This window comes from Mus caroli, chromosome 9 (genome assembly GCF_900094665.2).
Source record: "Mus caroli chromosome 9, CAROLI_EIJ_v1.1, whole genome shotgun sequence".
NCBI lineage: Eukaryota > Metazoa > Chordata > Mammalia > Rodentia > Muridae > Mus > Mus caroli.
Genome location: NC_034578.1, coordinates 38,888,393 through 38,915,490, shown reverse-complemented (window position 1 = coordinate 38,915,490; position 27,098 = coordinate 38,888,393). Strand labels below are relative to the sequence as shown.

General features: G+C 46.4%; 1 protein-coding gene across 1 annotated transcript in view; it reads left to right on the top strand.

Moving 5' to 3' along the window:
• Positions 1–27,098, top strand: part of Sorl1 (sortilin related receptor 1) — a 155,911-nt gene that overhangs the window by 74,051 nt on the left and 54,762 nt on the right. Inside the window, exons 13-23 of the mRNA XM_021171441.2 lie at positions 5,028–5,206; positions 7,524–7,710; positions 9,933–10,061; positions 10,551–10,636; positions 14,336–14,508; positions 15,982–16,113; positions 17,892–17,983; positions 19,640–19,886; positions 20,524–20,662; positions 24,042–24,215; positions 26,062–26,175. Coding sequence (XP_021027100.1) covers positions 5,028–5,206; positions 7,524–7,710; positions 9,933–10,061; positions 10,551–10,636; positions 14,336–14,508; positions 15,982–16,113; positions 17,892–17,983; positions 19,640–19,886; positions 20,524–20,662; positions 24,042–24,215; positions 26,062–26,175 — 1,652 coding nt within the window. The remainder of the gene's footprint in view (positions 1–5,027; positions 5,207–7,523; positions 7,711–9,932; positions 10,062–10,550; positions 10,637–14,335; positions 14,509–15,981; positions 16,114–17,891; positions 17,984–19,639; positions 19,887–20,523; positions 20,663–24,041; positions 24,216–26,061; positions 26,176–27,098) is intronic.

Sequence of the window (27,098 nt, the reverse complement as noted above, 5' to 3'; positions counted from 1 at the left end):
ATTTTGTAGACCAGGCTGGCCTCGAACTCAGAAATCCGCCTGCCTCTGCCTCCCGAGTGCTGGGATTAAAGGCGTGCGCCACCACGCCCGTCTAAGTTTGGCCATTCTTACCACCCTTACACTCACACTCCACCTCCCATTCACATTAAGCTGTTCTTCAACAGATAGCTCTCCTATTGATAGGTCTTTTTCCTTCCTTTCTTCCTTCCTTTCTTCCTCTCTCTCTCTCTCTCTCTCTCTCTCTCTCTCTCTCCTCTGAGTTCAACTAAGGTTGATATATGACCACAGTTGTGGACTATTTATTGGGGCATGGGCAACTTACTAGTGGTGCTATCACTGAAGACAAAATCAACACTCCCTTCTTCAGGCTACCAATTAGCTGCCAATAGCTGTTTTCAGAGGGGCGGGGTCTCTCTAGTCCCACCCTCACTTGTGATTGAGACGTTGACTGGCCCAGTCTTATGAATGTAACCACAGCAGCTGGGAGTTCATAAGAGAAATGGCCGTGTATATCCAGAAGATAGCGTTCCACAGCAGTCACCGCCACCTCTATCTAGCTCCTACCCTCTGTCACTCACTTCTTTGCTGTTGTTCCCTGAGCCTTAGAACAGTGATGTAGATCTGGGGGAGTTGGACACTCTCAGCACTTGGCGACTTATTAGTCATTGTATTGATTGTTGCAAAGAGAAGTTTTCTGGCCAAGGCTGAGAGTAGCTCTCACCCATGGATATAGACATCGATATTTATAAAGCACTGTGACATCATGGCCATTTAGCAAGACAGCAGCAGGTTTCCCCCTATGGCCTTTGGTATTTGAGCAGGTTTGCAGTATCAGGCAGGAATCACCTCCTGTGGACAGGACCTCAAATCTAATCAGAGAGCAATTGGTTACCCTCATAATAGTCCTGCCATCATTGCACCAGTGGGCGCTTCCTGCCCTGCAGGTTGGAACTGTAGCTTGAAGGGTTCATGGTTGGGTAAGACTGAAACTTTGCTTTTGAAGCCTTTAAGTAGAGGGATGACATGGCTTCCTTTGGAAGAATGAGGAGGATAGATGTATTCCAGAGAAGATTGGAAGTGAAGGCGTGTGGGTTCTTGCTAACTGGATGGTGATTCTACCACTCACAGAAAACAGAGGCAAAGGACACATGGGGCGGGGCCATTCCATGAAGGCAGATTCGGTTAAGGTGAACCAGGTGGCGGTTTCAGGTTCCAAGGTTGAGTACAACAGCAATGTTTGTGCTGCCACCTTCTGCCACCTATGATGGAGTACCTTCTCGTCTTTGAGTTACTATGCCAATAGGGAACCTGCCATTTTCTTCTGGGCAATTTGATTTATTCTTTTGGTCATTCATTCATTTATTCATTCACTTGGTCATGTATTCATTTGTTCATTGGTGAGCAGAGGTCTCAGATAAGAGAGACTCCCAAGTTCTCTGCAGCCCAGGTTCCATTCCATAGCTTTGAGTTCTGCTCCCTGGATCGCGCAGCAGATACTTCCTTCCATTGGAAAGCCATTCAGCTGTTGATGGCCCCATGCTTGTAATAGTGAGTATCTGTCATTCTGTGAGAAATACCCCAATTTCCTTTGCTTTTCTGCTGCTGAATCTTGACATAGATTTTTCTCTAGGTCTCCCTTTTAATATAATTGCACTAAGACGTGGGTCTCATATCTGACCTCCATAATGTGAATTAGGTAGAAGGATTAATACCTACTGATTCTGGATACTATTTCTACAAATAAAAATGTTAAGACCAAATATCTACCTTTTCCCCCACCTGGATTCAGTTTCTTGATGTGTAACCCAGGCTATCCTCCAACTTGAGATCCTCCTGCCTCAGTGCTAAGATGACAGATGTGTACCACCATACCTGGCATTTTCAAAATGGTGACTCATTAATATTTTTATTTATTTAGAAACCATCTACATAGCTTGGGGTCTTTATATCTGAATCAGTTTTTAAGGAGTTGTACCAAGTTGCTTTTCCACTGCCACAAAAATGTCCCTGCAGGCAGCACCCCCCCGCCCCCCTCAGTGCCTCGCCCCTGTCTTCTATTTTCTTCTTCTGTTTTTGGTTTATTTTTGTAGAATGTGTGTGTGTGTTCACATGTGTGGAGTGTGTTCATGTGCACATGTGTGTGAGCCTGTGTGTCTGTGCATGTGGAAGCTCCAGGTCAGTAGTAGAAACTTTCCTCCACTGTGTGTCTCTCTAGTTCTTTGAGGCAATGTCTCTCAATTCAACCCAGACCTTGGCAGTCAGTCCCTCTCCAGGGCCAGTTTGCTCCAGGGCTCCCATCTCTCTACCTGTACCACCATGGCATCACCATGGATACTGGGGATCCAAACTCTGGCTCTCTTGCTTGGATGGCGTGAGCTTTAACTACTGCCTTATTCCCCTGGCCCAGCCTGGCAGGTTTCTTCACCATATACTTTTGTCACAGTGGCTAAGTTCAGCTCACTCTTTTATAGGTCTTATTAAAGGACACATGTCCAGCTGTCTCCTATTCTAAATTCCAGCAGGTTAAGTCTTGGGAATAGCATGTGAATGTTAATATTCTCATTTTTGCTTAGTCTTTGGATGCATGAAAACATTTGAATTTAATTTTACCACATTTGTCTACATCTGCATATATTTACACCTGCATATGTGTGTATACAACTGGCCTGGTGCCCTTTGCAAATGGGGTTGGGTTGTGTCACATTCAAGTTCATTGTCTCGATTGCTGACTGGAGTGCGGAGCTCACTGAGAGACTGAAGTTTTATTTTGGTTCATAATATTTTGGTGATCAAATCAGCTCACTTCATATTATTTCACCAGCAATGAATGAATGATTATATATGTGTGGTCCACAAGGATCTCTGTTTTTTTTTTAAATGCTCTCACATCATTATCCTTCTTATGGTTGATTTTGGTTATCAACTTGATGGGATTTGGAATCACCATGGAAACAAATCTCTGAGCGAGCATGTAAGAGGGATTAGCTCAATTAGGGTAATTGATGTGGGTAGGACCAGTTCTTTGCCTGGAGTCTTGAACTGAATCAAAAGGCGAAAGTGATCCAACATAAGCAAATATTGCTCCCTGTGGATGCAATGTGACCGGGAGCCCCAAAGTTCTACCAGCATGGCTTTCCTGACACCATGGGCTGTACCTTCAAAATTCGAGGCTAAACAACCCACCCAGAAGTTGCTTCTGTGTTTTGTGTTTCTGTGCTTTGCCATAGCAACAAGATAAGTAAGTGCTCCAAGTGTCTTGTTCAAATCAAGAATAATCAGGAGGAGAGGAAATGGGTTAGCGGGTGGCGACAAGAGACGATTGGGTTCTCAGCTCTGGCTCCCGTTTGCCTGAGTGCTTATTATCCATTCTCAAAAGCACCTTTTCTCCTGAAGGCAAACAAAGTGACTGCTCCTCTTCTGTCTTTAGGATCTATTCCACCCGACTCTTGGAGGAATTACCAAAAAGGACTCTGATAATTTTTCTTCATCTCTTCTTGTTCCTTAGTAGGTACACACACACACACACACACACACACACACACACACACACATTTTAATTTCACTAGTAAGTCCTCTTTTTGGCTTCAGAAGGTTGAGATCAGACCAACACGGATGTTCCTTTCACTGTTGCTATTGTTAGACGAGCACCCTTTCTTCAGTATTCCTGAAAACCTCCACGTGGTACTCAGGCACAGAGCTGTGCTTGGCCGTACCCCTGCTGGTTTGTCTCATTAATGGCTTTACTGTCTGCACCTTCTGGGGATCTATAGAGAAATGATTCATTTCCTGGGGTTATCTTTGGTTGGATGATCTCTTAAATGAAATTAGCTTGCCCATGTAAAAATAGATGAACTTCCTGTATCATAATTGAACAGCTGGACCATTCCAAGCTTGTATGATTAATGGACCGACTCTAAAGGTATCTTTAGGAGTGGTATTGAGCCTTCAGCTTCTTAACACTGGTGAAAAGCAAGGGACTGAATGGGTTAATTGTATTTGATTTAAACCCCCCTTAAATTCCAAGCAAGAGAGCTGGTTGAGAATTTGCCTCCACAAATGACCTGTCCTGGGTAGGGTGTAGGTACTTAAGTCATCCAGCGGCCTGGGTGGCTGTAGTATCCATCACTTGGTTTAGCCTCTGGGTATAGAGAAGTCACTTCACAAGTCTCAGGGTGAGAAATGTTGAGATTGAATGGGGTCAAAAGATTCATGTCTAGTATCTTGTCTGTCTGTCTGTATCTAGGTATGTATGTGTGTGTGTGTGTGTGTGTGTGTATACACACACACACACACACACACACACACACACACCCCTACACTGTTCCATATCCCACATTCTAGATTTGTTCAGTTGCATCAAATGGTACTGAGAGGCTGGGCTGAATCCAGACGCATGTTGTATCTATTAGTGGTGCTAAGTCTGGGTAAGGGTGTGTCTCGTCCTGCATGAAATTGCATTTCCCCAGCAATGAATGGTTGGTTTGTGGGTTCATATCCTTAGACCACATGGGCATCCTAGTCCCTAGAATTTTACATGGTGATTTTAGCAGCCGGTGCTGATCCTTGTCTGATTTGATTACTGCAGTGGGGATGATAGAGTGGTAACCCTTCACATTCTGTTATCACTTCTTAATGGTGCTTGGGGATGTACCAATATAAGATGACTTTCTTCTCCCTCTCTTCTTCCTTCTCTCCCTCTCATCGTTGGTAGCAGTCCATTTTTTATTCACTATGTAATATTACCATCATCTTTCTCTTCTGTGTCAATGGTTTTCTAAATTTGGCTGTTCAGAGTCCTCTCAGCTAGTTCCTGCATGTTATTTTTCAGCAGGGAAGGTTGGAGATTGAACCTAACAATGAGTGACAACCCAGTTTTTGTATTCTTTTTACATGACACAATCATAAACTTACCTGTTGCGAGGTCACCATTTTCCAGAGCACTGGTCATGGCCGGAGCCATGTATGTAGAAACTGAGGCTTCCTTCTAGGACTGTAACCTCAAGTCTCCTTTTGCTTGTATCGGGCAGGTACAGCACCAATGAAGGGGAGACCTGGAAGACATTCGTCTTCTCGGAGAAGCCTGTGTTTGTGTATGGGCTTCTGACAGAACCTGGTGAGAAGAGCACGGTCTTCACCATCTTCGGCTCGAACAAGGAGAGTGTCCACAGCTGGCTCATCCTGCAGGTCAATGCCACTGATGCCTTGGGTAAGCCCCTGCCTCCCGGGCCCTGGCTACAGACAGAAGGACCCATTGTCTGGGGTGGGCAGAGTGGCAGCTTAGATAACAGTGTCCTGTTGTGACTCACTATGGCAGATGGCCCAAATGAGTGTGTGACAGACCCATGGCACGGGTGCTTAAGGGTTTATTTACTCAGTTCTTCTTGAGTGGACTACTTACGATTCCTTGTGTCTCCGTTTTCTTGTGCAGTACCTGGTAGTAAGTCTCTCTCTCTCTCTCTCTCTCTCTCTCTCTCTATATATATATATATATATATATATATATATATATATATGCTGAAAGTGTGAGTGGATGGGTGGATAGATGGATGGAAATGAGTTTTCCAAATTAGAGGTTTCTCGAGCGCCCATTCAAATGGGAATGTCTGTATTGGCTCTCCACTAGGGAAAAGGAGGAAAACTTTGCTCTGGCTCATGGTTTTGGTCCATTGTTCCTTGACATCTTCACTATAGTTGTACTAGGAGATGTGATAGGAGAAGTGTGCTTATCACATACTGTCTAGGAATCAAAGCAGGAGAGGAGGAGGGGCTGGGACCCCAACACATTCCTTAAAGTCACGCTCCTGCTGACCTTACATCTCTTTCAAAGCTCACTTCCTATAAGCTCCACCATTGACCCATAGTGCCATAGGCCAGGATCTAGCACCTGGGTCTTTGGGATCGTTAACTATCCAAAGACTAGCACAGCTTTAATGCGGGGATCCTTTGAAGGCTGTCTGGAGTCTAGTTACTATCTGTTGGTGGGTGCACATATGCATGGAGGACTGATAGACTCTGGAGTACTCTTTCAGACTGCCTCATTGACTTCTGCCCTTTCTCACTTCTCCTTCGCTGATATACTCCAGCTGCCCAGAAAGCTTCCTATGTCTTCTTACCTGAACCATTCAACCTCAGCCTCAGGATCTAGCCTCTCAGAATGTGCGGTTGGCATCTCAGTTGGAAGGTGTCGCTCCTCTGTCCATCATACCTTGAATTATATATCTGTGCCTGCAATTAGGTATCATGTCCCACCCCCTAATTATAAGGCTCTCACATTTCTTTATTGCACCCACTGAGTCTCTTTATTGCCTCATAGACGGTAAGGTTTTAATAACTCTTTGCTCATTTGAGTGGCATTGTGTCGACAGGTGTAAGTCAGCTTTGGGTAGTATTTAATCTGACACACATATTAAAAAGAAAGGGTACAAGGCACCAATTAGACGTAAGCATAGAATTCCCATAAGGCACACTACTGACATCTTAAGTGGCTGTGGGCTGGTGGAAGAAGTGTGAAGTTATCTTGTCATTTCCAGTCTCTCTACATAAAGATCCTGTACCATCAAGTAGGGCAAACACTTCAGTGCTCTCAGCCTACGCTGCCACATTTGCTGTTCTTCCTAAGGAAGCAGGATGGGTCAGCAGCACCCCTGCATCACCTACCAAAGTATCCCAGGAGAGACCCCAGCCCCAGCCCAGCCCTACCTACCTCCCCACCCCCGTCACCTATTTGTGAAAGGAGCTACTGACTCTCCTAATAATTTAGAGTCTTAGCTGAGTTTTCTGGTGTCTGGCAGAATTTCAGCACTAGGGACATTGAGGCAGGGGGATCAGGAGTTTAGGTTCACCTCAACTCCCTAGATATATCCTCTCATTTATAAAATATGCAAGCCAGCCAGCCACCCTGGACTCTGGGCCGGTGACATGACGGTTCAGCAGGGAAGCGTGCTTGATGTTCAAGCCTGGAGACACGTTGCAATACTGGGAACACGTATAAAGATGGGAGGAGAGAGCTAACTCCACAGAGCTGTCCTCTGACCTCCATGTGTTCACCAGTGCATGCATAGAGACACATAATAAATAAACACATATACATACATACATACATACATATAAATAAGTAATCAAGTTTAAAATACATAGTCCTAAACCAAACAAATGATAAAAAGCACACACACACACACACACACACACACACATGTACACACACAGTGCACAAATCAAAAATAAACAGCATCCCCCCACCCCCATGCCCCAAATGCCTCAAATTTTATGATTCAGAAGTTGATGGTGTGAAATGTGACTCGCACCTTCACAGCTTTCCCAGAGGCACTATGTTACAGGGCTGCTGCCTTCCTCCTTACGGCTGCTGCCCACCCTCGGGTTACTAGAGATGGGCAGTTTTGAGCTCTTGTTCTTGCTGGATGGCTACAGAGGCACCGGAAGTGGAGGGCTGTGTTGAAGGTGGAGACAGTAACCCCTGCCCTGGCCTGGATCTGATACATTGCTCTGCCCTTTTCTGTTCTCAGGGGTTCCTTGCACAGAAAACGACTACAAGCTGTGGTCTCCATCTGATGAGCGAGGAAATGAGTGTTTGCTAGGACACAAGACGGTTTTCAAAAGGAGGACCCCTCATGCCACGTGCTTTAATGGGGAAGACTTTGACCGGCCAGTGGTTGTGTCCAACTGCTCCTGCACTCGGGAGGACTACGAATGGTTTGTTCTTCCATGCCCAGGACCTTGAGCTGCATCATATCTGCTCTGTAGTGTGAGGCTGAAAGATGGAGAACATGTTCTCTTTCTCTGAGGAAGGGCATAAGCATTCCTTGAGCATGCCACGTGATCTAGGACTGCATGAGGCACTCTCTGCTCATGTCATCTTCTAGGTCTAGCTGTGAAGTTCAGCAGACAGAGATGCAGCCGGTTCGATAGGAACCTCCTAGCTCAGGGTTTAGTTCTAGGAGGATCCCTAAAGGGATCACACTGAAAGCTCCATTTGGGGGAACTTGTTTTCTATAGTTGCACTCCCCCTTTGGGACAGGAAACCCTGCATGGGCCTGGATCTGTGCCTCTCGTTCATGTGAGAGGACTTTTTTTAAAAAAAAAAAAAAATCTGAAATGAGGTTATGCTCATATGTACAATATTTGTATCATTTATTATTCCTTGAGGAAACTATCCAAGGTGTGTCTGGGAATTAAGTGGAGGTAACGCCTGCACAGATCCCCGTGACAGGAGATGAGAAGTCACCTGAGAGGAAGGTTAGCTGCCTTTAGTGTGGACCTTGAAAGGATGGAGAAGGCTGTGATCAGCAGTAGGAAAATTAGGATTTCTGGAGATGTTTGCGGTGATTCTTAGGGAAGCATCCAGCTGTGTGGACAGGGCAGCAACAGGCAGTGCAGCAGCGCCGTGCTGACATCAGTGCAAGAGAGTGACGGACAACATGGCAGGCTCGGGGAGGAGGTGGAGGTCCTGCGGGAGCGGGACTTCATTCTGGAGGTGGAGGAGCCTCCTAGGCCTTTGGGGAGAGTTGAGCTGATCAGACCTTAGCTGTAGATGGTTCCTCTTGTTCAGCACACAGTATTATTAGGCTTTTCACAGTCCCTTCTGTTAGGTGCAGCGAAGAGCGTGGTCCTGCAACCCACACCCAACATGTGTCTCAGTGGTTGCTGAGACACCAGCTACTCTTTACCTCAGTGTCATTGCTCTTGGCCAGCTAAAGCCAGAGTCTTCTGACACATGCTAGACCAGAGGTTGGAAGAGGAGCCCGTGGTAAATGCTTTTAGGCTTTGTAAGTCATATGGTACCAGTGGTGCTGTTCAGCTATGCCCATGGTAGTGCCCATGGGTGAAGGAAAGACATCCTGTGGATCTGGTTGCAGGTCAGGAAATCCTGGTTTTACAAAAGCAGTCAGCTAGATTTGGCCAAACGTGCATGGGTCTTGTTAAAATACAAATGCTGCCCCAGGAGTTCTACTGGACTCCAGGCAGTAGATCCCAGTTCCTTTGCATTCACTCTTATTGTGGGTCCCAACAGGGGTGCCACCTGCATCTGGGTTCTACAGGTGTCTTGGAGTTAGTCTTATCCAGACATGAAAGGTGTCTGTAATCAAGAAATAAAATGAAGACTAAATGAAAAGCTATGCGAGGGAATTAAATGAAGGTGTTGATTTCTTACCTCCTGATTGTTGTTTTATCTTTTTAAAAAAGAAAAATAAAAGTCTCCCACCTCCAGCAACAAGCTCTATCTTCCAGGCACACTGGCTGGACTCTTACTGGTTTGCTAGAACTTGCTTGGTACTTATTTTTTGCTAGATACTGAGTCTTTTTATTACAGACCAGGGAAACCCCCTCCGTGTACAGGAGCCTTTACCAGCCATCGCCCTGACCCCCATTTTATTAATTAATTAACTAATGAATTGACGTATCTATTTATTTGAAAGAGAGGTCTGTATCCCAGGCTGGCTTCAAAACTACTGTATAGTGGGGGTTGACTTTGGAGTTCTATTTTCTTGTCTCTATCTCCTAAGAGCTAGGATTACAGATTCGTACCACCACATCTAGTGCTGAGATTGAACCCAAGGCCTTGTGCATGCTGGCCAACCACTCTACCAATGGAATTGCAGCCTCAGCCCTGCTCTCCCCTTTTATCCAAGAGTCTGGATAGGCAGCTGAATGGAGCTGAGGCTTTGCTTTGGCATGATGGCTTACATCCCTTTCGTCTGCTTAGGGGAACGACGGTGAGGTGGCTTTCCAGATGTGGCTCTGGCACATGGCTTCTTTGTAAATGTAGCTTAGTATACCAAAGTAGTTGTTCTTTAGTGGTCCTGTGGAGTAGCCCATAGGATGTAAACAGTAGGTGTGTGTGGAGGATTCTGGATTGGTTCTGCGGTGGAAGGTGCATAATCTGTGCTCTAAATGGACTCCCATTGCCTTTTCAGTGACTTTGGCTTCAAGATGAGCGAAGATCTCTCCTTAGAGGTTTGTGTTCCAGACCCTGAGTTTTCTGGGAAGCCCTACAGCCCTCCTGTGCCTTGTCCTGTGGGTTCTTCATACAGGAGGACGAGAGGGTATGTATGCATCTGTATCATACAGTTGTCTGGGTCTGGCTCACTAGGGCCTGTGTGGGGAAGGAGGGAACTGCGAGAACCACTCAACTCTGCCCACACCTTAAATTCTCAACCCCCAAGTTACAGACTGCAGGTGGTTGGACAGCTTTTTAAGTTAATGGCATCTGCAATCTCCTATTCCCCATGAGAGAGCAGAGTCTACAAGCTTTTCTGCGAGGCTGAGAACATCTGAAGAAGCCTCGGCTAGGGAACATCTTCAGAGGAGTTTATAGGAGAGAGAGATTTTTAAGTGCTTCCCCGAGCAGTGCATTAAACCACCTGGGTCTGCCTGCTCTAAATAACCTCGTGCAAAACGGACTCAGAACAACTAAACACCATCCTTCCAACTCTGTTGTCCGTGGCCAGGAAGTTGTGCTCAATTGGGGCTCCTCCATGACCCAGATATCCTTTCCTTGTTTCTGACTTCTTGCTTTGGTGGGGGGTTAACAGCTATCGGAAGATTTCTGGGGATACTTGCAGTGGAGGAGACGTTGAAGCGCGGCTGGAAGGGGAGCTGGTCCCCTGTCCCCTTGCAGGTAAGATAGGTGGTCTCTTCCTTTTGCCTTCTTAAAACCTGGTTGGGTCATTCTGGTCTCACAAGTTAGACGCGTGGCTCTTCTTACTTAGTGGGGGTGAAGTCACAGAGGTTAGGTATCATGAAGGCTTCTCTTTCCCTAACAGGAGAAGCTTAATAATCAGGTGAAGCCTTTGTGTAGTTTCACATTCTGAGGGGATGCAGATGTTTGGTGGTAGGTCAGGCTTTGAAGGACAGTCTGTTTGGTACTTATTGAATGTTGAGCACTGGGGGTTGAGGAGCAGTCACAGACCTTGGTGTGTCTCTTGGTTTGACATAGTTGAATCTACACACATGCACATAAACATATACATATACAAACATATACATATATCACACACACCCCCCCACACACACACATACTCACCCACTTGCACACATGTGCACACGTACATGCACACATGTACACATACACCACACACATGCACACATGTACACATACACCACACACATGCACACATGTATACATACATGCATACACCACACATAATACACACACACACAAATATGCATACAAGTACATATTCCCACAATACACCAAACATACCCCACTCCCTTGGACCACTACACACACACCACACCATACATACATACCACACCACACATATACTATACACATACATGTGCACAAATCTACACATAACGTGCACATTCATGCACACATACACATACCACACATTACCACATATATACCACACACACATACATATGCATAAATATGCAAACACATGCACAATCACACACACACACACACACACACTACAAAAAATGGTTGCTTGGCTTTTTTTCTTCTTTCATGGTTTCCAGGACTTATCAGTCAGGTCGATATATGGCCCTGGCATCCATCAGCAGTGCTGTTTTGGTGGAAGTGCCATGAGCTCCCAGGGAATCAGGACCCAGCCACACCAATCATGACCCAGGCACGCTGCCTTCATCTTCCACAGGCAGGCAAAGCAGAGCTTCCTGTCCCTCACTGCTCGCCAGCGTGCCCCGATGCTACTAAGCTCATTAGTCCCTTAATTTAATCTTCCATCATTACCAGAGTAATTAACATACCTCACAGTGGAGATGTAAAGAGAACCACGAATTCAGCAGATTCCTACAAATGAGCAGCTAATATTCCAGTGCTCCCTTCGCCTACGAGGGCCGCTGACGAGGGCTTGGGGAAGGAGGGTTTGAGTGAGTGCTCTTGAGGGCCTGGAGTACGTGCTTTCTCATAAATACTTCAGGGATAATTCAGCAAGGGCCGTGATGGTTTGTTTAAAGCCACCAGGACAGACAAGAAAGCTATTTTCTCTTCTCATAGAAGAGGAGGGAGCAGGGGATGAAATAGAAAAGTCTCATTTAGGATAAGTCATCCCCTAAATGCAAGCAAGGAAGTACTCAGAGAAAGCGGCATTTTCTAGGCCTAATGGGAACCATACCGTAATCTTTGCAGAGATGAGGTAATGTGGGCATCTGGAAGGAGTTTTAAAATGCAGCGATTTTTCTTCTTTATGATTACTGCAACAATGTATCTTCTCTATGATTACTGTAACAATGTATCTTTCTAGGCTGAGCTTTTGCATGACTGCACCAGCCCAGCCCGCTGTTTCTTCTCTAGGGTAGAGCCCACACGTGAAAGCACTGCAATGCTACTCCACCTCTGTCTCCTACCCGAGCTTCACTTGTGCTATGCTGGAAGGGCACTCCCTAGCTTCTTAGAAGCAACAAAGGCACAGTGAGGGTTCTGGGTGCTGCCAAAGGATGTGGGTCAGAAATCTCACTGCCCAGCATGTGGCTTGCATCCTTGTGTGTGACCTACATCTTCCTGCCCTCTGCCTCGGAATTAGTGTCAGCACTAAGGCTGCATTTAGTTACCATGTGGCGGTACCTTGAGTATTTTTGAAGCAAGGTGAAAAAACAAAGAAAAAGGACCAAACTTTTCCTTCTTTAAGATTTTTATAGATTAATTATTTAAAGCTTTCAAGGAGCCATGCTAGGGACGAGGCCCAGAACATCCCACACAGTAAACGAGTGTTTTGCCTACCCTGACTTAGAGTGTTTGTTTTCAATGTGTTGTCAGTATTGGAGACTTTTTGAAACATCACATTTATTTGTGTGTATGTGTCAGAGGGGGAAGGGAACTGCATTTGTATAGCAGAGTGGAGATGGAGAAGTCAGAGCACAACTTCTGGAGTTGATTCTCGTCTTCCACTGAGTAGGTTCCTAGAGATTGAACACAGTTCTGCAGACTTGGCAGCAAGCACCTTTGCCTGCTGAGCCATCTTGCCAGCCCAGTATTGAGGTTCTTATAGAGCGGGTTATATGCATATGTGAATTAAGTGAATTAACAGGATGATAGAAAGATAGGGGGAAACAAACATAACAAACAAACAAACAAACAAACAAAAAATCAAAATCGCAGCAACCAATTCAAGCATGAAGCAAAGGATTTGTGTTTGCATCTTGATCCCACATGTAGCAAAGCATCAGTAGATGCTTTAAGCTTTTTTTTTTTAAAGAGTTTTTCTTATGGTTAGTCTATTTGGAGAAGTGACACAAGTCACAAACATCTGGACAGGCCCACACCCAAGAAGCAGCATCTGAAAACACTGTGGGTTTTGTTCTCCCCAGCATCTACATTGGCTTCTTTTAAAATCTGCTGGCTACACAAGGTATCGCAAATGATACAGACTAACAGCCAGCAGACAGTGATGCGTAAGTGACGCTGAAGGGCGTGGAGCTTGCACATCCTTCCGAGTCTTGCCACCCTCAGGCATCTCTGTGTGTTCTGCTACCCAGAGGTTCCATGGGTGCTATAGCTAGAGAGGCTCACTGCTCCTCTGCCCTCCTGTGGAAGAGCCGTGATGACTTCTGCGCTATTTTCTAAGTACAAGGAGAGGGTATTAGGCCTTAAATCACTGGTTGTCCAACACTAGGTAAAACTCTAAAGTACTTTGATCCTCTATATGCCTTCAAAAGTGGCATCGTGAGTATCCACACCGTTAAAGGCAGCATGGTATAAAGGCTAAAGCCCGGGCTCTGCATCTGGGCTACTCGCTTCCTAGCTGTGTGTCCTTAAGCGAATTAATATTCATTCTTCTATCTCAGGGGTGTTTTGGGGATTAAACCATGCCTGGTGCATAGTAAGTAAACATTTGTTCAGCAGAAATGGAACAGTAATTACTCTGTCGGACGTTCTGTAATCGCTCCAGAAGACATATGTTGTTGCTGTGAAAACATATCAGGTCGGCCTAAAGCATCACAGGCCATTGGGGATAGTATGTACGAGTGAGCATCCTGCGTGGGGAACTTGGTTGGAAGGCTTTAGAAGTCCCCAAGTAGTCACCAAGGTAATGGTGCTATGGAGCAGTCACATGATAGGATGTGGAGTGACTGGCCTGTCACGTTGACAGTTGTGACTGAAGGCAGAACTCAGAAGTATAGATGTTGAAATGTTTTTGTTGCTGTTTTTACAGTGTAACAAAACATAAAGAAATACAATTGCTAGGTTAGACATGTGATTTTTCTTCTGTGTCCTAAGTCTAGATTCCTAGTCTCTGACACTTTATCTACCCTTGTGACAATGGGTTGGGGTTTGTGTGTAAGAAGGACGTAGGCCAGGCCTGCTTGGCCATCCTCAGCATCCCTGGCTATTCTGCTTGCTTTATGTCTGCAGAAGAGAATGAGTTCATCCTATATGCCATGCGCAAGTCCATCTACCGCTACGACTTGGCCTCGGGAGCCACAGAGCAGCTTCCTCTCTCGGGGCTGCGGGCGGCTGTGGCCCTGGACTTTGACTATGAACGCAACTGCTTGTATTGGTCTGACCTGGCGCTGGACACCATCCAGGTGAGTCCTTAAGCCCTTGGTTAAGTCTGGAGGCTGTGGCTTTTGACTGCCCAGTCCTGACAGGCTTCAAGCAAGGTGAGCAGGCAGAGGTTTGCACATGGTAACCCATCTCTGGGTTGTTACACAAAACTGCAGTTTTCTGTTGTTGCAGTTTTTTTCCCTGCCTATCTCTGCTCCTATGAGAAAGATAAAGAATGCCCCAAATCTGAATCTTTGACTGCATCTAAGGTCTTAGTTTCCTGCTAGAAAGATGCTGGGGATGGTAATGTGTGATTGTCAGTTGCCACCTTCCTTGTTAGCGTCTTCCCTTCCATGTCAAAGTGTAGTGACATTCCAGTTATCTTCAGTCCACAAAACTATCCACTCTAGCTCTCCTGGATTCTGAAAAGAACCATGAAGTGCCTGGGCATGGCGGGAGGCTAGGATGGGAGAATTTATTCAGCCCAGATACTCAGGGCAGATAAAGCTGTGTGGATCAGCATTTGCCTAGTGTACATAAAGCCCCAGGCTCAATGATCAGGACACAAAAATAGAACAACCACACAGCAACAACAGCCACACACACATATACATAATTGCATACACACAACGGTACATAAACATACACACACCAGGTTAAGGCTATAAGTATGAAAGATCTCTAGAAAGGCTAGATATTAACTGTATACTCCTATGTTCTAATATATGCATTTTAAAGGTTTATTTTTTTATTTTATTTTATTATGATGGGTGCTTTGTCAGCATGTCTGTCTGTCTGTGTGCCATGTACATGCGTGGTGCCAAGGGAGGCCAGGAGAAGTGTCCTTTGGAACTGTGGAACGCACGCTTAGCTGGCTGCCCTGTGGGTGCTGAGAACTGAACTTTCTTCTGCAAGAGCGGGAAGCACTTTAAACTGCTGAGCCGTCTCTCCATCCCCAAATGAACCTGGGGTGCAGCTCGGTGGTAGATCATTTATCTAGTGAGCAGGAGTCCCTAGGTTCACAAAAAGCAAAAGAGCTCTATCACATTTACTCATTGTATCCTTAGTTCCAAATCCATACGTAAGTTTTACGTTGTGAGGGTTAGGGTCAGGGGAGACCACTGGGTGTAACTGCCCCAACAATGACCCGATGGCCAAGAGCTGTGCAAGGGATAAAGATCTTTATGAGACAGAAGAAGTAAAAGGAGCTGCAACCTGTCTTTTCATTTATTTTAAACACTGCAGACTCCCATGTCTTAGTAAAAAGATCATTCCTTTGAGAGGGGCCATAGTTTAGTAGTCCATGTTTATAATAATAGCACACAGTAATAGAAAGGGACCAGATTCTGTTTGTCATTCTGTTAACACATCTTCTTGTATCTGCACATTTACTCCTATAAAACCCTGTGACCTTGGCAAACTGGCTAGCTGAGGGCAGGGTTACTGCTGAGGGACGGACTAGCCTTGAGTCCACCGCACAGTTCACAGTGCTGATTACATCTTTCTCTTCCTAGCGTCTCTGCTTGAACGGAAGCACAGGGCAGGAGGTGATCATCAATTCCGGCCTGGAGACCGTGGAGGCTTTGGCCTTCGAACCCCTCAGCCAATTACTTTACTGGGTGGATGCCGGCTTTAAAAAGATCGAGGTATGGTTATTCCTGTGCTCTTCATTAAGCAAGCAGGTGGAGCCGCTGGGCTCTGAGCCAGGTTGACACAAAACTCAGAAGCAGTGTGTCATATAACTCTGGAAATCTCCCCCAGGGTTTTCAGGGCCGAACTTCTGAAGGGGTGAAGGGGGGTCATCTCGGGATATACGCAGTCTTGAGGAATCCATGTGAGGACCATTTAGTGGAACCCGAGGTGCCATTTAAGATACATGAACGTTTGTACTTTGGCTAGCAGAGGCATCATACAGCAACAATAATGACGATGATTTCACACTGTTGTAATCATCATAACAACAACAGCCCGTTATTATCGAAAACAGCAATGTCTCTGTTATTATCTGTATTGATCTCTACCTATCTATTAGCTTCCCAGAAACCTGTTCCACCTATAGGCACGGTGACACGAGGGGGATGAGGGGCCTGTAAACTGGCCAGAGTAGTGTACTGAAGAATCATCCGTGCCCCTTACCTCGCAGGCTACTGCCGAGGCCCTGCAATACTAACCCCTGTAGTTCTTGGTATTGGCACTGCATGGGGATGTGACATGCAGGTTAATGGGAAAACACAAAGTCGGGAGGCACAGGGAGCTGCGTGACATGTAGTGAGATGGAGACAGAGGCTCGGGAGGCTGCCCTGGATCCATGCATCCTCCTGCTAGCCGAGACACGTGCAGCAGGGGGCTTCCTGAAACTTGTTTTTAATTCAAGTGTGAGGATGAGTCTCATTTACTTAGTCATCAAACAAGTGCCATTTGGTGCAGGATACATGCCAGTCCTGGTCTTGTGTTTAATGACACAGTGAGCAAGGAAAGGACACACACATTCTCTTTCCCATTAGCTTTTAGTTTAAAGGAGCCAGGTATGGTGGGTGTATTCCTGCAATCCCAGCACTTAGCTGAGGCAGGAGGATCAAGATTTTGAGGGCAGCCTGGGCTACATAGTAAGTTAAAAGACCAGCTGGAGATACACAGAGATCTTGTCTTAAAGCAAACGGAAACCACACAAAGGAAGTAGCTCGGTGGAAAGGAGACAAAGGAACCTGTCCTTCTGCTAAGAACAGGAAGCAAGCCACTCGATCGATCGTGTGCTTGGGGAGTGGATGGCGTGCAGAGGGAAGTGAGTGGGGAAGCTTCTGGGGACTCCGAGCTGCGCCTGATGCTGGAGGGAAATCCTCTCAGGACCCTGGCAGAAGTGGTTGGCATATAGAGTCGTTCAGTCAGCCCTCCAAATCTGTGGTTTCATATCCACGAATCAAAAATAGTAAAAAACAAAACAAAACAAAACCAAACCAAGACAGTACTGAGTGCGCAGACATCTTTTCCTGTTGTTCCATTCCCGAACAACTCACCGATTACTTAGCACCAGCACTGTCGTGGGAATTAACAGGTGGTCTAGGGGTGGCTTAGAACAGGCAGGAAGCTGTGTGTGGGTTGTGTGCAAGCACTGAAGAGTTCTTGGACTCTGAGGGACCACAACAGTCACCTTTGTGCAAGTTGTCATGCTCCAGGGTTGGCGTCAGGGAGCACACAGCTCTAGCTGCTCCTTCAGCCCATGTGGGAATTATCTCAGCCAGGGACATGATGAGTACCTTCTGATTGGGAATCAAGGCGGGCTCACCATGGTTCTAGAATGAGACCCGAGAGTAGAGGGCAGGTGTGGAGAGTGTGCCATAGGCAGGGCCCGTGTAGGGCTTTGGTTTTGTGGGCTTTGTAAGGAACTTAGATCCCTCTCATTCCCCCACCCCCTTTGTTTTGTCAGGTAGCTAATCCAGATGGTGACTTCCGACTGACAATCGTCAATTCCTCTGTGCTTGATCGACCCAGGGCTCTAGTCCTTGTACCCCAAGAAGGGTAAGTGTTCCTTACGGGGAGTCAGCGTTGTGTCCACTGCTGCAACAGATGCTCATGAAAGTGAAAACGTAAGGCCAAGTTTCTGCTTCTGGTGATCACGGGGGGGGGGGNGGGGGGGGGGGGGGGGAATAAACCTGTTGACTGAGGCTTCTGAAGCCATAGCTTGCTTGTCGTGGTCCGATAACTCTGTGTGTATTTGATTAGAAAGCATCCAACTCTCTTATGGTCTCCAGATGTCTCACAACTGTGGGGTGTTTCAATAGAAAAGGTAACATGAAAGAGAGTCTTTGTAAACCAGTCAGGCCACTGATAAATTGTAAGGATTTTTTTTTTTTTAATCTCGAGTTCCGTGAATCTCACAAACATTTAATTCGACCGGTCACTCTCACACACAGAACTCCCAGCATGTGCAAGTTTTCTTACTTAAAATTAATGTGCACTTGGGGTACGCACGACTGCTTTTCACTAACTCCTTCATCACAGCAAAAATGACTAAGAAGGAAATGCTGCGCTAGCTTTTCTTTCTGTGTGTATTTATGACTGAGAATTAACACTATTCTTAAAAGAACACGCTAAAAGAAATCTATGGGCTTGGTTGCAGATATTAAAAGAGAAGACCTTGAAAGGAGGCTTAAGTCTGCCCTGTTCTCATTCGTCACCCTTCATCCTCCTACATCCTCGGGGATGCAATCACATCACTGTTACGTAATAGTCACCATTACTCATACATAATAGCCACTATTAATTTCTTGCTTGCATTATTCAGAGTCTTTTTACTGGTGTTCAATCATGATCATTACATACAGCATCCCTTAGTGACACACAAGACTTGTCAGATAGAATCAGTCTGTTTGTGAGTTCCTGCCAGTCACCGGACATGCACATTGAGTGACAGCGGCTTATCAGAGCACACACAGCGGTTTAGTTGCTTCGATAAGAACATGGATGAAAACTGAGGTGGCAGGAAGGAGTTTATTTTGCTCGCAGGTTATACTCCCTCCCTGAGGCAATCTGAGGCAAGAACTGAAACAGAGACCACACTTACTGGATGGCTCCCAGTGACTTGCTCAGCCGGCTTCCTGCCCAGGGTGGTACTGCCCACAGAGGTTTGGACCCTCCTGTATCAATCACGAATCAAACAACAACAACAACAACAACAACAACAAAACTGGCCCACAGATTTTTTCCAGGCCAGTCTGATAAAGGCAGTTCCTTAATTGAAGTTTCTCCTTCTGAGGTGACTCTAGTTTGTGTCATTGTCAAAAACTAAGTAGCACATACAATATATAGATTTCAAACTATTTTGTATCCAATATTCTGGGGGCATTGCAATAGGTATATTCTATTGTATAATACTACATATCACTTCCTCTGCCAATTAGCATTTAGGTTAGCATGCATATATGCACATTACTTTGTATAGTATTGGAATAATGGGAGTATAGGCAGACTTCAGTAGGTGGATTTTTTTGAGTCAAGTTCAACTACATTTATGAATGAATCTCAAATATAGATAGTAGTAATGAGTAATGCATCTCAAATATAGACAGGTGGTAGTGATAATGATTGCTTTGAGAGATTACTTACCTCTGGGAAGTAGAATCAAGGCTGGCCTATGTCGTTCTGATGAGATTGTGTGGCCCCTGTATTGACCAGGGTGATGTTCTGGACTGACTGGGGAGACCTGAAGCCTGGGATTTACCGTAGCTACATGGATGGCTCTGCTGCCTACCGCCTTGTGTCAGAGGACGTGAAGTGGCCCAATGGCATCTCTGTGGACAGCCAGTGGATCTACTGGACGGATGCTTACCTGGACTGTATCGAGCGCATCACTTTCAGTGGCCAGCAGCGTTCAGTCATCCTTGACAACCTCCCACACCCCTATGCCATCGCTGTCTTTAAGGCAAGTCCTCATGAGCAGTCTGCCAGAGAAGGGGAAGCATGTGGCTAGGCGGAGAGCTGAGGCCTGTTTGGCTTTTGCAGTTGGTCAGAGGCCTTAAAAACTCTGTGCCTTCAAATTTGCACAGACTTGTTTGCATCCTTCATGGAGAGATGTAGGCTTCTACCACTGTTTACGTTTCAAAAGGTTGGAGGTTGAGGTCTCCTCCTCTGAGTGAATCTCTTTCATTTTCAAGGCCTGTGGCCTTGTTTCAGTTTCGCATCTTCATCCCTTGCTTCGCTCCCTGCTGACTGATGTTGTGTGCCATCTATAGAACCTTCCAGTTGTTCTCACCTAGAAAATGCGTCTACCTAGAATGGGGAAACATATTTCAAACTAAGTCACCCCCCCACACCCCACACACACACCATGATCCAAATAAATGAGTACTAGATAGCCTTTTCTAGGTCATTTCTTCCTGAGGGCCATTGGTGAGGTGTCAATAAAACCACAGACATTTGCACTTAAGTGAAATTTTGACCCGGCCTGTTATTCAGTAATTGTCTGTTGTCCCTGCATAGTGGTGGGATGGAGTGCCCCTTGTCTTCATGAAGTGTCCCGAAAGCAGGACCATTGAACTAGATTAAACATTTCTCTTTAGAATGAGATCTACTGGGATGACTGGTCACAGCTCAGCATCTTCAGAGCTTCGAAGCACAGCAGATCCCAGGTGGAGATTCTAGCAAGCCAGCTCACGGGCCTCATGGACATGAAGGTTTTCTACAAGGGAAAGAATGCTGGTAAGGCCGTGTCCCCTTCTCTCTCTCTCCCCAGACTTGGTCTCCAGAAAGGGGCTGCGAATGGGCAATCCCCGCTCAGAGCAGGATCTGGCAGTGTGCCTCTCTGTTGTCACAACAACATGCACATTATTTAATTTCTTCCTAATGGCATCTTAATTTCTTTTCTAATGATACACAAACAGCTGGAAGACAGGGAGTCCTGCCTGCCTGGAGTGCGGGTGCTTAGTGGGTGATTACCAGTCTTCCTGCCCTTGGCTCCTCAGTGATGGGTGGGATGGGCTTTTGGTTCCAGCCGCAAAGAGAGGACCATAATGTGCTTAATCTTTGGCACGTTCACAAGGAATGGTGCATGCTGAGTTCTCAGATGCTTGCTTGCCCAGCTGCTTCAGTGTCCATTGAACATACCTACTTCTGTGGCCACACTCGGTGCAGGTTTTTTTCATTCATGATCCACGCTGAATGTGTGAACCTCAGGAAATGAATGTCTTGTTTTCTCTTCTCAACGTTTTACCAGTGCCTAGCACTTAGTAGGTGCCTAGTTCTTCTTCGTAGAAAGAAGGGATGAGCAGAGTTTATTTTTATCTAGAAAGAAATTCTCACATTGCAGCTCAGACTAGCCTGAAACTCACTGTGGAGCCCAGGCCAGCCACCCCCCTGCCTCAGCCTTCCAAGTGCTGGAATTACAGGTGTGAGCCATCATGTCTGATTGTTTCTGTCCTTTCTTTTTGAGACAGAGTTTCATGGTGTTAACCTCGGTTGTCCTAGAACTCTCAATCTTCCTGCCTCAGCTCACTGAACACCAGGCCTTCAGGTGTGCACCATCACTCCTGCCTTAGTCTTCTTCTAAAACTATGAGCTCAGGATTCTGGGACCTACCACCAGCCTGTCCTGCAAGCTGAGATTGCGATTCTGGGAGGCTTCCTTTTTTCCTTGGCTGCTTGTTTGCTTATCTTGAAGGAGACTCCCAGAGAAAGACAAGGCTTGCCTGGGAAGAATAGTCCCTTTAAGCACACCTTCCTTATCTCTACGGGATTTAATAGCTTCCTGGGTCTGCTGACTTACCTCTATTGACACACTGCTGGGTTTGCTGTTTTGAACTATAGGGTTGAGAGGCACCGTTCTTGGCTCACCACCTGAGGAGAAAATTGACAAGGAAAATAATACAGTTAGAGATAACCACTGTTATCCCTTTGGAATGAAGGAAGATAGCATGAGAACTCCCTCAAGGTCTCCTGAGTGGTGTGCAAACCTAAGTCAGCATTGTTTGCATGGCTTCTCAGCCGGTAGGGAATTGGTATTAGGATCCCTGGTTTGCAGATCAAAGAATGAAATCCTAGATGTTAATTAGTGTTCCCAAAGGCTCTCGACAGTGTGAGAGTTGCCACTAAATGGAGAAGCCACTTTAAAAAACAATAAAAGAAGAGACACACATTTTTTTTAATGGTTTTGTGGTTTTGGGTTGTTTTTTGTTCTTTTGATATTGTATAGCTCTATTTAAAGTAGGACAGGATGATGCATCTCAGCCTCTGCACCATTCTGTCCAGGCCTGGGATGAAGGATGCCACCCCTGCTGCTCCTCTTCCCAGGCTGCAGAATCTTCTCTAAGATGTTACCTTGTCCAGAAGAGCATGGCTCCATTTTTATGGGTGCATATAGCATGCTGGGTGTGTACCCAGCAGTCTCTATAGCACTGTTTCAGTGTCTGGTCTGGTCGTCTCAGGCTCCCCACTTCCTGTCTTGGCTGCCTCTTAGGCTAGCAGCTCAAGCACAGCTGAGAGGCAGTCACACCCAGTCCCTGGGGAGCAGTGAGGTACAGTTTGTGGCCGAACCCCTGTACTCTGTACACTTGGTAGATTCTCAGCATAGGGGTCATTTCCCCTTCATGCTCCAAAGAGTGATTGTCACTGAAACTAGCTAGAGAAGAGTAATTCAGGGGGTTGGGGTAGTATCTGGACCTGAGGAAGGGCTGGCTTGAGGGGCAAGTGCTGGTGGAAGGAATGGTGGAAGGACAGGGATGCTGGATCATCTGTGAATGTCACTTTGGCCTGGGGAGGGGGGCACTTAGTGTATCTCCCTGCCCCACATTTGGGATTCTCTTGCATTCTTCAGGACCAAGCAAGACTTTTCCAGGGTGACAAAAGCAAGCTTCCAGTCTCTTAGACAGGCCTGTTTGAGCTAATGCTTCGGTGGTGAGGCTACCAGTGATGTTCAGGCCCCTTTATCCGTAAGCTTGTTGACTTTAACCTCCCTGGCTCTGTAGCACCCTGAGAGGGTACCCCAGTGCAGGATGCATACAGGGATCCCTGAGTGCCAGGGTGTCCACCTTTGTTATTTTTATTATTCACTCCTAACATGCGTAGGACTTTCTATCAGCTAAGCATTAAACGATGGTAGGTGCATTTATCAGGGGATAGCTCTGTCATCTGCACCACAATGAGTTTCACAGGCTTGTGTAGGCATCACTGCCCTTTCCCCAGTCCATGAGCCTCCCCATCCTCCCATTGTCTTCGCTGTCTACATGACAGCTAGGTTCAATGGCTTGTCTGGCGATACACTTACTGCTAAGAATTTGAGCTGCACTGAAGCTGCCTTTCAGTGCAGTCATCGGGCTTTGTCCCCTCTGCCATGCCTTGAGTAGCAGTGCCTTCGTGAAATGACAGCAATTCAGAGTTCTGCAATTTAATGGGTGCTGACCTGGAATAAAAAATTGGTTTGTAGGGAACAGTTGAGGTGTTGGGATACTTGAAAGTGAAGGCGTTTCTGGTCTTGCTATCTGGCTGGTTTTATTTCTCCTGGCAGGAAGATTCTCTTTCGTCCTTTATAGAGGTTGCTTTGCAAGATTTATAAGTCTCTTCATTTGGTGCTGCCATGGCTTGAAACATTTTGGAGTTCTTTTAACTCCTTCAGACCCTACCATAATGACAGGTTTCCCAGCACCTGCGAACGTGGGTATGGATATCTGTCCCGTGTGTTTGTCTGCATGTAAGAATGTGTGCCACGCGCTTGCCTGGTACCCACAAAGGTCAGAAGAAGGCATCAAAACCATAGAGCTGGAGTTACAGATGGTTGTGAACCATGTGGGTGCTGGTAATGGAACCTGGGTCTTCTACAAGAACAACAAATGCTTTTAATCATTAAGCCATCTTCTCCAGTCCCATAGGCCCACACGGTCTTATAGAAAAGTCACTGAGAAGCCCTCACAGTGAGGACCTTACTTAGGCCTCCCAACAGAGGTTTATCAATGTGGCTGATGCTTCCGAGGTTTTCTAAGCTCTCCACCGCCTCATCCGAAAGACGACTTTCAGTGGCTCACAACTCTCTGGCTGCCCCGCAGCATGCACGTATTAACCTAAGTGCGGCTTCTGTGCTTTCTCTCCAGGAAGCAATGCTTGCGTCCCTCAGCCCTGCAGTCTACTGTGCCTCCCTAAGGCCAACAACAGCAAAAGCTGCAGGTGTCCAGAAGGTGTGGCCAGCAGTGTCCTCCCCTCTGGGGACCTGATGTGTGACTGCCCTCAAGGCTATCAAAGGAAGAACAACACCTGTGTCAAAGAAGGTGCGACCCTGGTTTTCCCTAGGCTCCTACCCACCACCCCTTCTGACCTCAGTGTTCCCTCAGTTTTGGATATTAGAAAATGTCCCAGGTGGAAATGATCCCTGTTAGGTACCGAGAGGTACTCTGGTCCCGGTTGTAAGACCTCTGGCTCTGCACAGCAGACCCGGGCTCTTCATGCAAGGGTCCTAGTTGTGGCCCTCCCTTTGATGGCAAATGATACAGCTTCCCTCAGGTCCAGCTTCCTTTTGTTCTGTGTGTTCTTCTATACAACCACGGAGCAGCTTGCCTTCCAGACGTAACTGACTAAATTCTGTCAGAGCGGACCGCTCTCTGTCTGCCACCACAGAGCTTGGAATGGCCCAGATGTTCTGAATCAGGGTTGGCAGAGGTCTAAAAGTCTTGGCTTCCAAGCTGTGACCAAGTCAATGACAGTAGGAGCCTTCTCTTTAGCCAGTTTGAATTTGAATAATTTTTTTTAAAAGAGAACCTGACTTGACACCCCCTAGTTCCCCCACATCTCCCAACCCCCATCTTGTTGCCACCACCCCCCTCCAGTTTCTAGCTTCATATGCCTATCAGCCAGCATCCAGGAAAGGTGGTCTGGCATGAAGTTAGTGGATTGATGGCTGAATTCCTGTGTTTTCCTTATTCTCTAGGTCATATTTACTTTGCAATCCTAACCACACTTGTCTGAGGCCAGGGCAGGCAGTGTACAATGGAAGCTTTATCAGCCAGCTTCCCTAAGAAGTACAAATGGAGAAAAGATGACTCTCTCTCCCTCAGAAACAGGAGGCTTCCTTTCATGCTCCGAATGGCGTCTTAAAGCTATTTGGAAAGAAAGTCAACAGTAAATTCTAAGAAGAGGGGAAAAGGGTTTCTCCAGTCACCATTGGAATGCTTTAGATTGTCTACACAGACCACTGGTGTCCTTGACCCAGTGTGCTGAACAATGCTTTTATGTCCTCTATAAGTCCTTGTTTCAAAGAAGCCATGGGACTAAATAAATAAATTAATAAACATGCAGCTTACTAAGATTTTATGATTTTTTTATATTTATTTAATTAGTGTATACATGGATAGATAATTATTTCTAAAACCATCCCTTCCTAACCCCACATCCACGACTTCTCTGGATAATAGCTTCCATGGATCCTCAAGTCCTTCGTATAAGAGCATAGGATTTGCATATCACCTATGTCCAACCTGCTGACTCTGTCCAGTCACCTCCAGACTGCTGGGAATTCCTTCTGCAGTTCCAGGAGCGGCACCAAGGAGATCAGAGTTGATCCATGTGTAGTTCAGATGCAGTTCCCACCCTCCCCACCCCCCTCACCACCCCCCTCCCTACCCCCCGCCTATTTCTGGTGTTTGGTTAGCTGAATCTTGAACATGGAATCCATGAGTATTCAGCACCAACAAGGTGTCTATCAAAGCTGTGACGTATGGCCTGGGTGTGTCTGAGACTCTGCGGACGGACGCAGCCTCTTGAGGGCTTGTTTGTGTGTAGTTTATATTTTATTTCTGCTAACAGTGAGATTTATCTCCCAGTAGACCCAATTGGTGTCAGCCTTTTCTTCATAGTACTCCCCTCCACACACTTGCAGCCTGCCTCACCTTCAGTTTTCATCTAAAAAGGGAAGAAAGAGGCTCTGCTCATGAGGTGTGCATGCCACGCGTGTGTGCTTCCTGCCTCCTGTGCATGAGTGAGCACTTGGCCCTTCCCTTCCCCGCTCCATCCCATCTGCAGCAGAATGTAGCTGGGGGAAGAGAAAAGGAAACTGAGAAGAGAAAGTTTTGTGGTCTGGTGATAAGAATAACGCTGGCTCCCCTTCTTCCCCTACTTCAGAGAACACCTGTCTTCGTAACCAGTATCGCTGCAGCAACGGCAACTGTATCAACAGCATTTGGTGGTGTGATTTCGACAATGACTGTGGAGACATGAGTGACGAGAGAAATTGCCGTGAGTCTCCAGGCGTAGACGTGCACCATTCATTGGTCAGGGGCCAGACTGGTCCTTCTGGCTTGAGGCCTGTAGTTTGGGGTTCTGGCTAGACAGTACTGTGGTGTTTATCTAAATGGATGGGATTTGGACAAAAACCCCACATATAAGTATATGTTATGGTATCAATGCATTACATGTGTACATTTAAGTCACCTCTATACTTATATTTCCGCATTCGAGGGCGAAACAGAGCTGACTGGACAGTGTGGCCCAGGAGCTTGGTGTGTGCACTGTAATACTGGGCATCGTCACTGGAAGCTCAGGGGTGTATGACATCATTTGATTTGTTAATTCAACACCGGGACATTTCACAGTCAGGCAACAGGTGTCAGTCACCTCCTGTGCCACTTCTGTTAGGCGATGCAGGTGCATGCCAAGCTGAGGAGAGATTGTTGTAACTGGTCAGTGGCGCCCTCGGGCCTGGCATGTGGAGGAATGTTGGTAGGTATGTCGTGTCCAAGTGACCTCTGCATTGAGTAGCTTCTAGGGTTCAACCCCAGTTTGCAGGCGTAGAGACAGACATCTACTTAACCTCGGCCCTTCTTTCCCAGCTTTGGTTTTAATGGTTTTTGAATCTCTTTACAAAGATATACACTTACTGATATTTATTTAGCCCCTCTATCTCAGGCTCTTTGCTGGGCTTCCGATAGGTAGGGAAGTTTGTGTCTGAGAAACCAGTGGCCGGTACAGTAGAGTCAGCAGAGTACTGTGTGGCAGTACTGTATTGTCTGGGGAAGGCACCCCAACCAGCTCCCGTATGCACCGACGAGGGCACCTGGGGAGCTCTGAGCAGAGGTAGAGTGAGGAGCATGGGGAGCACTGAGCAGAGGTAGAGTGAGGAGCATGGGGAGCACCGAGCAGAGGTAGAGTGAGGAGCATGG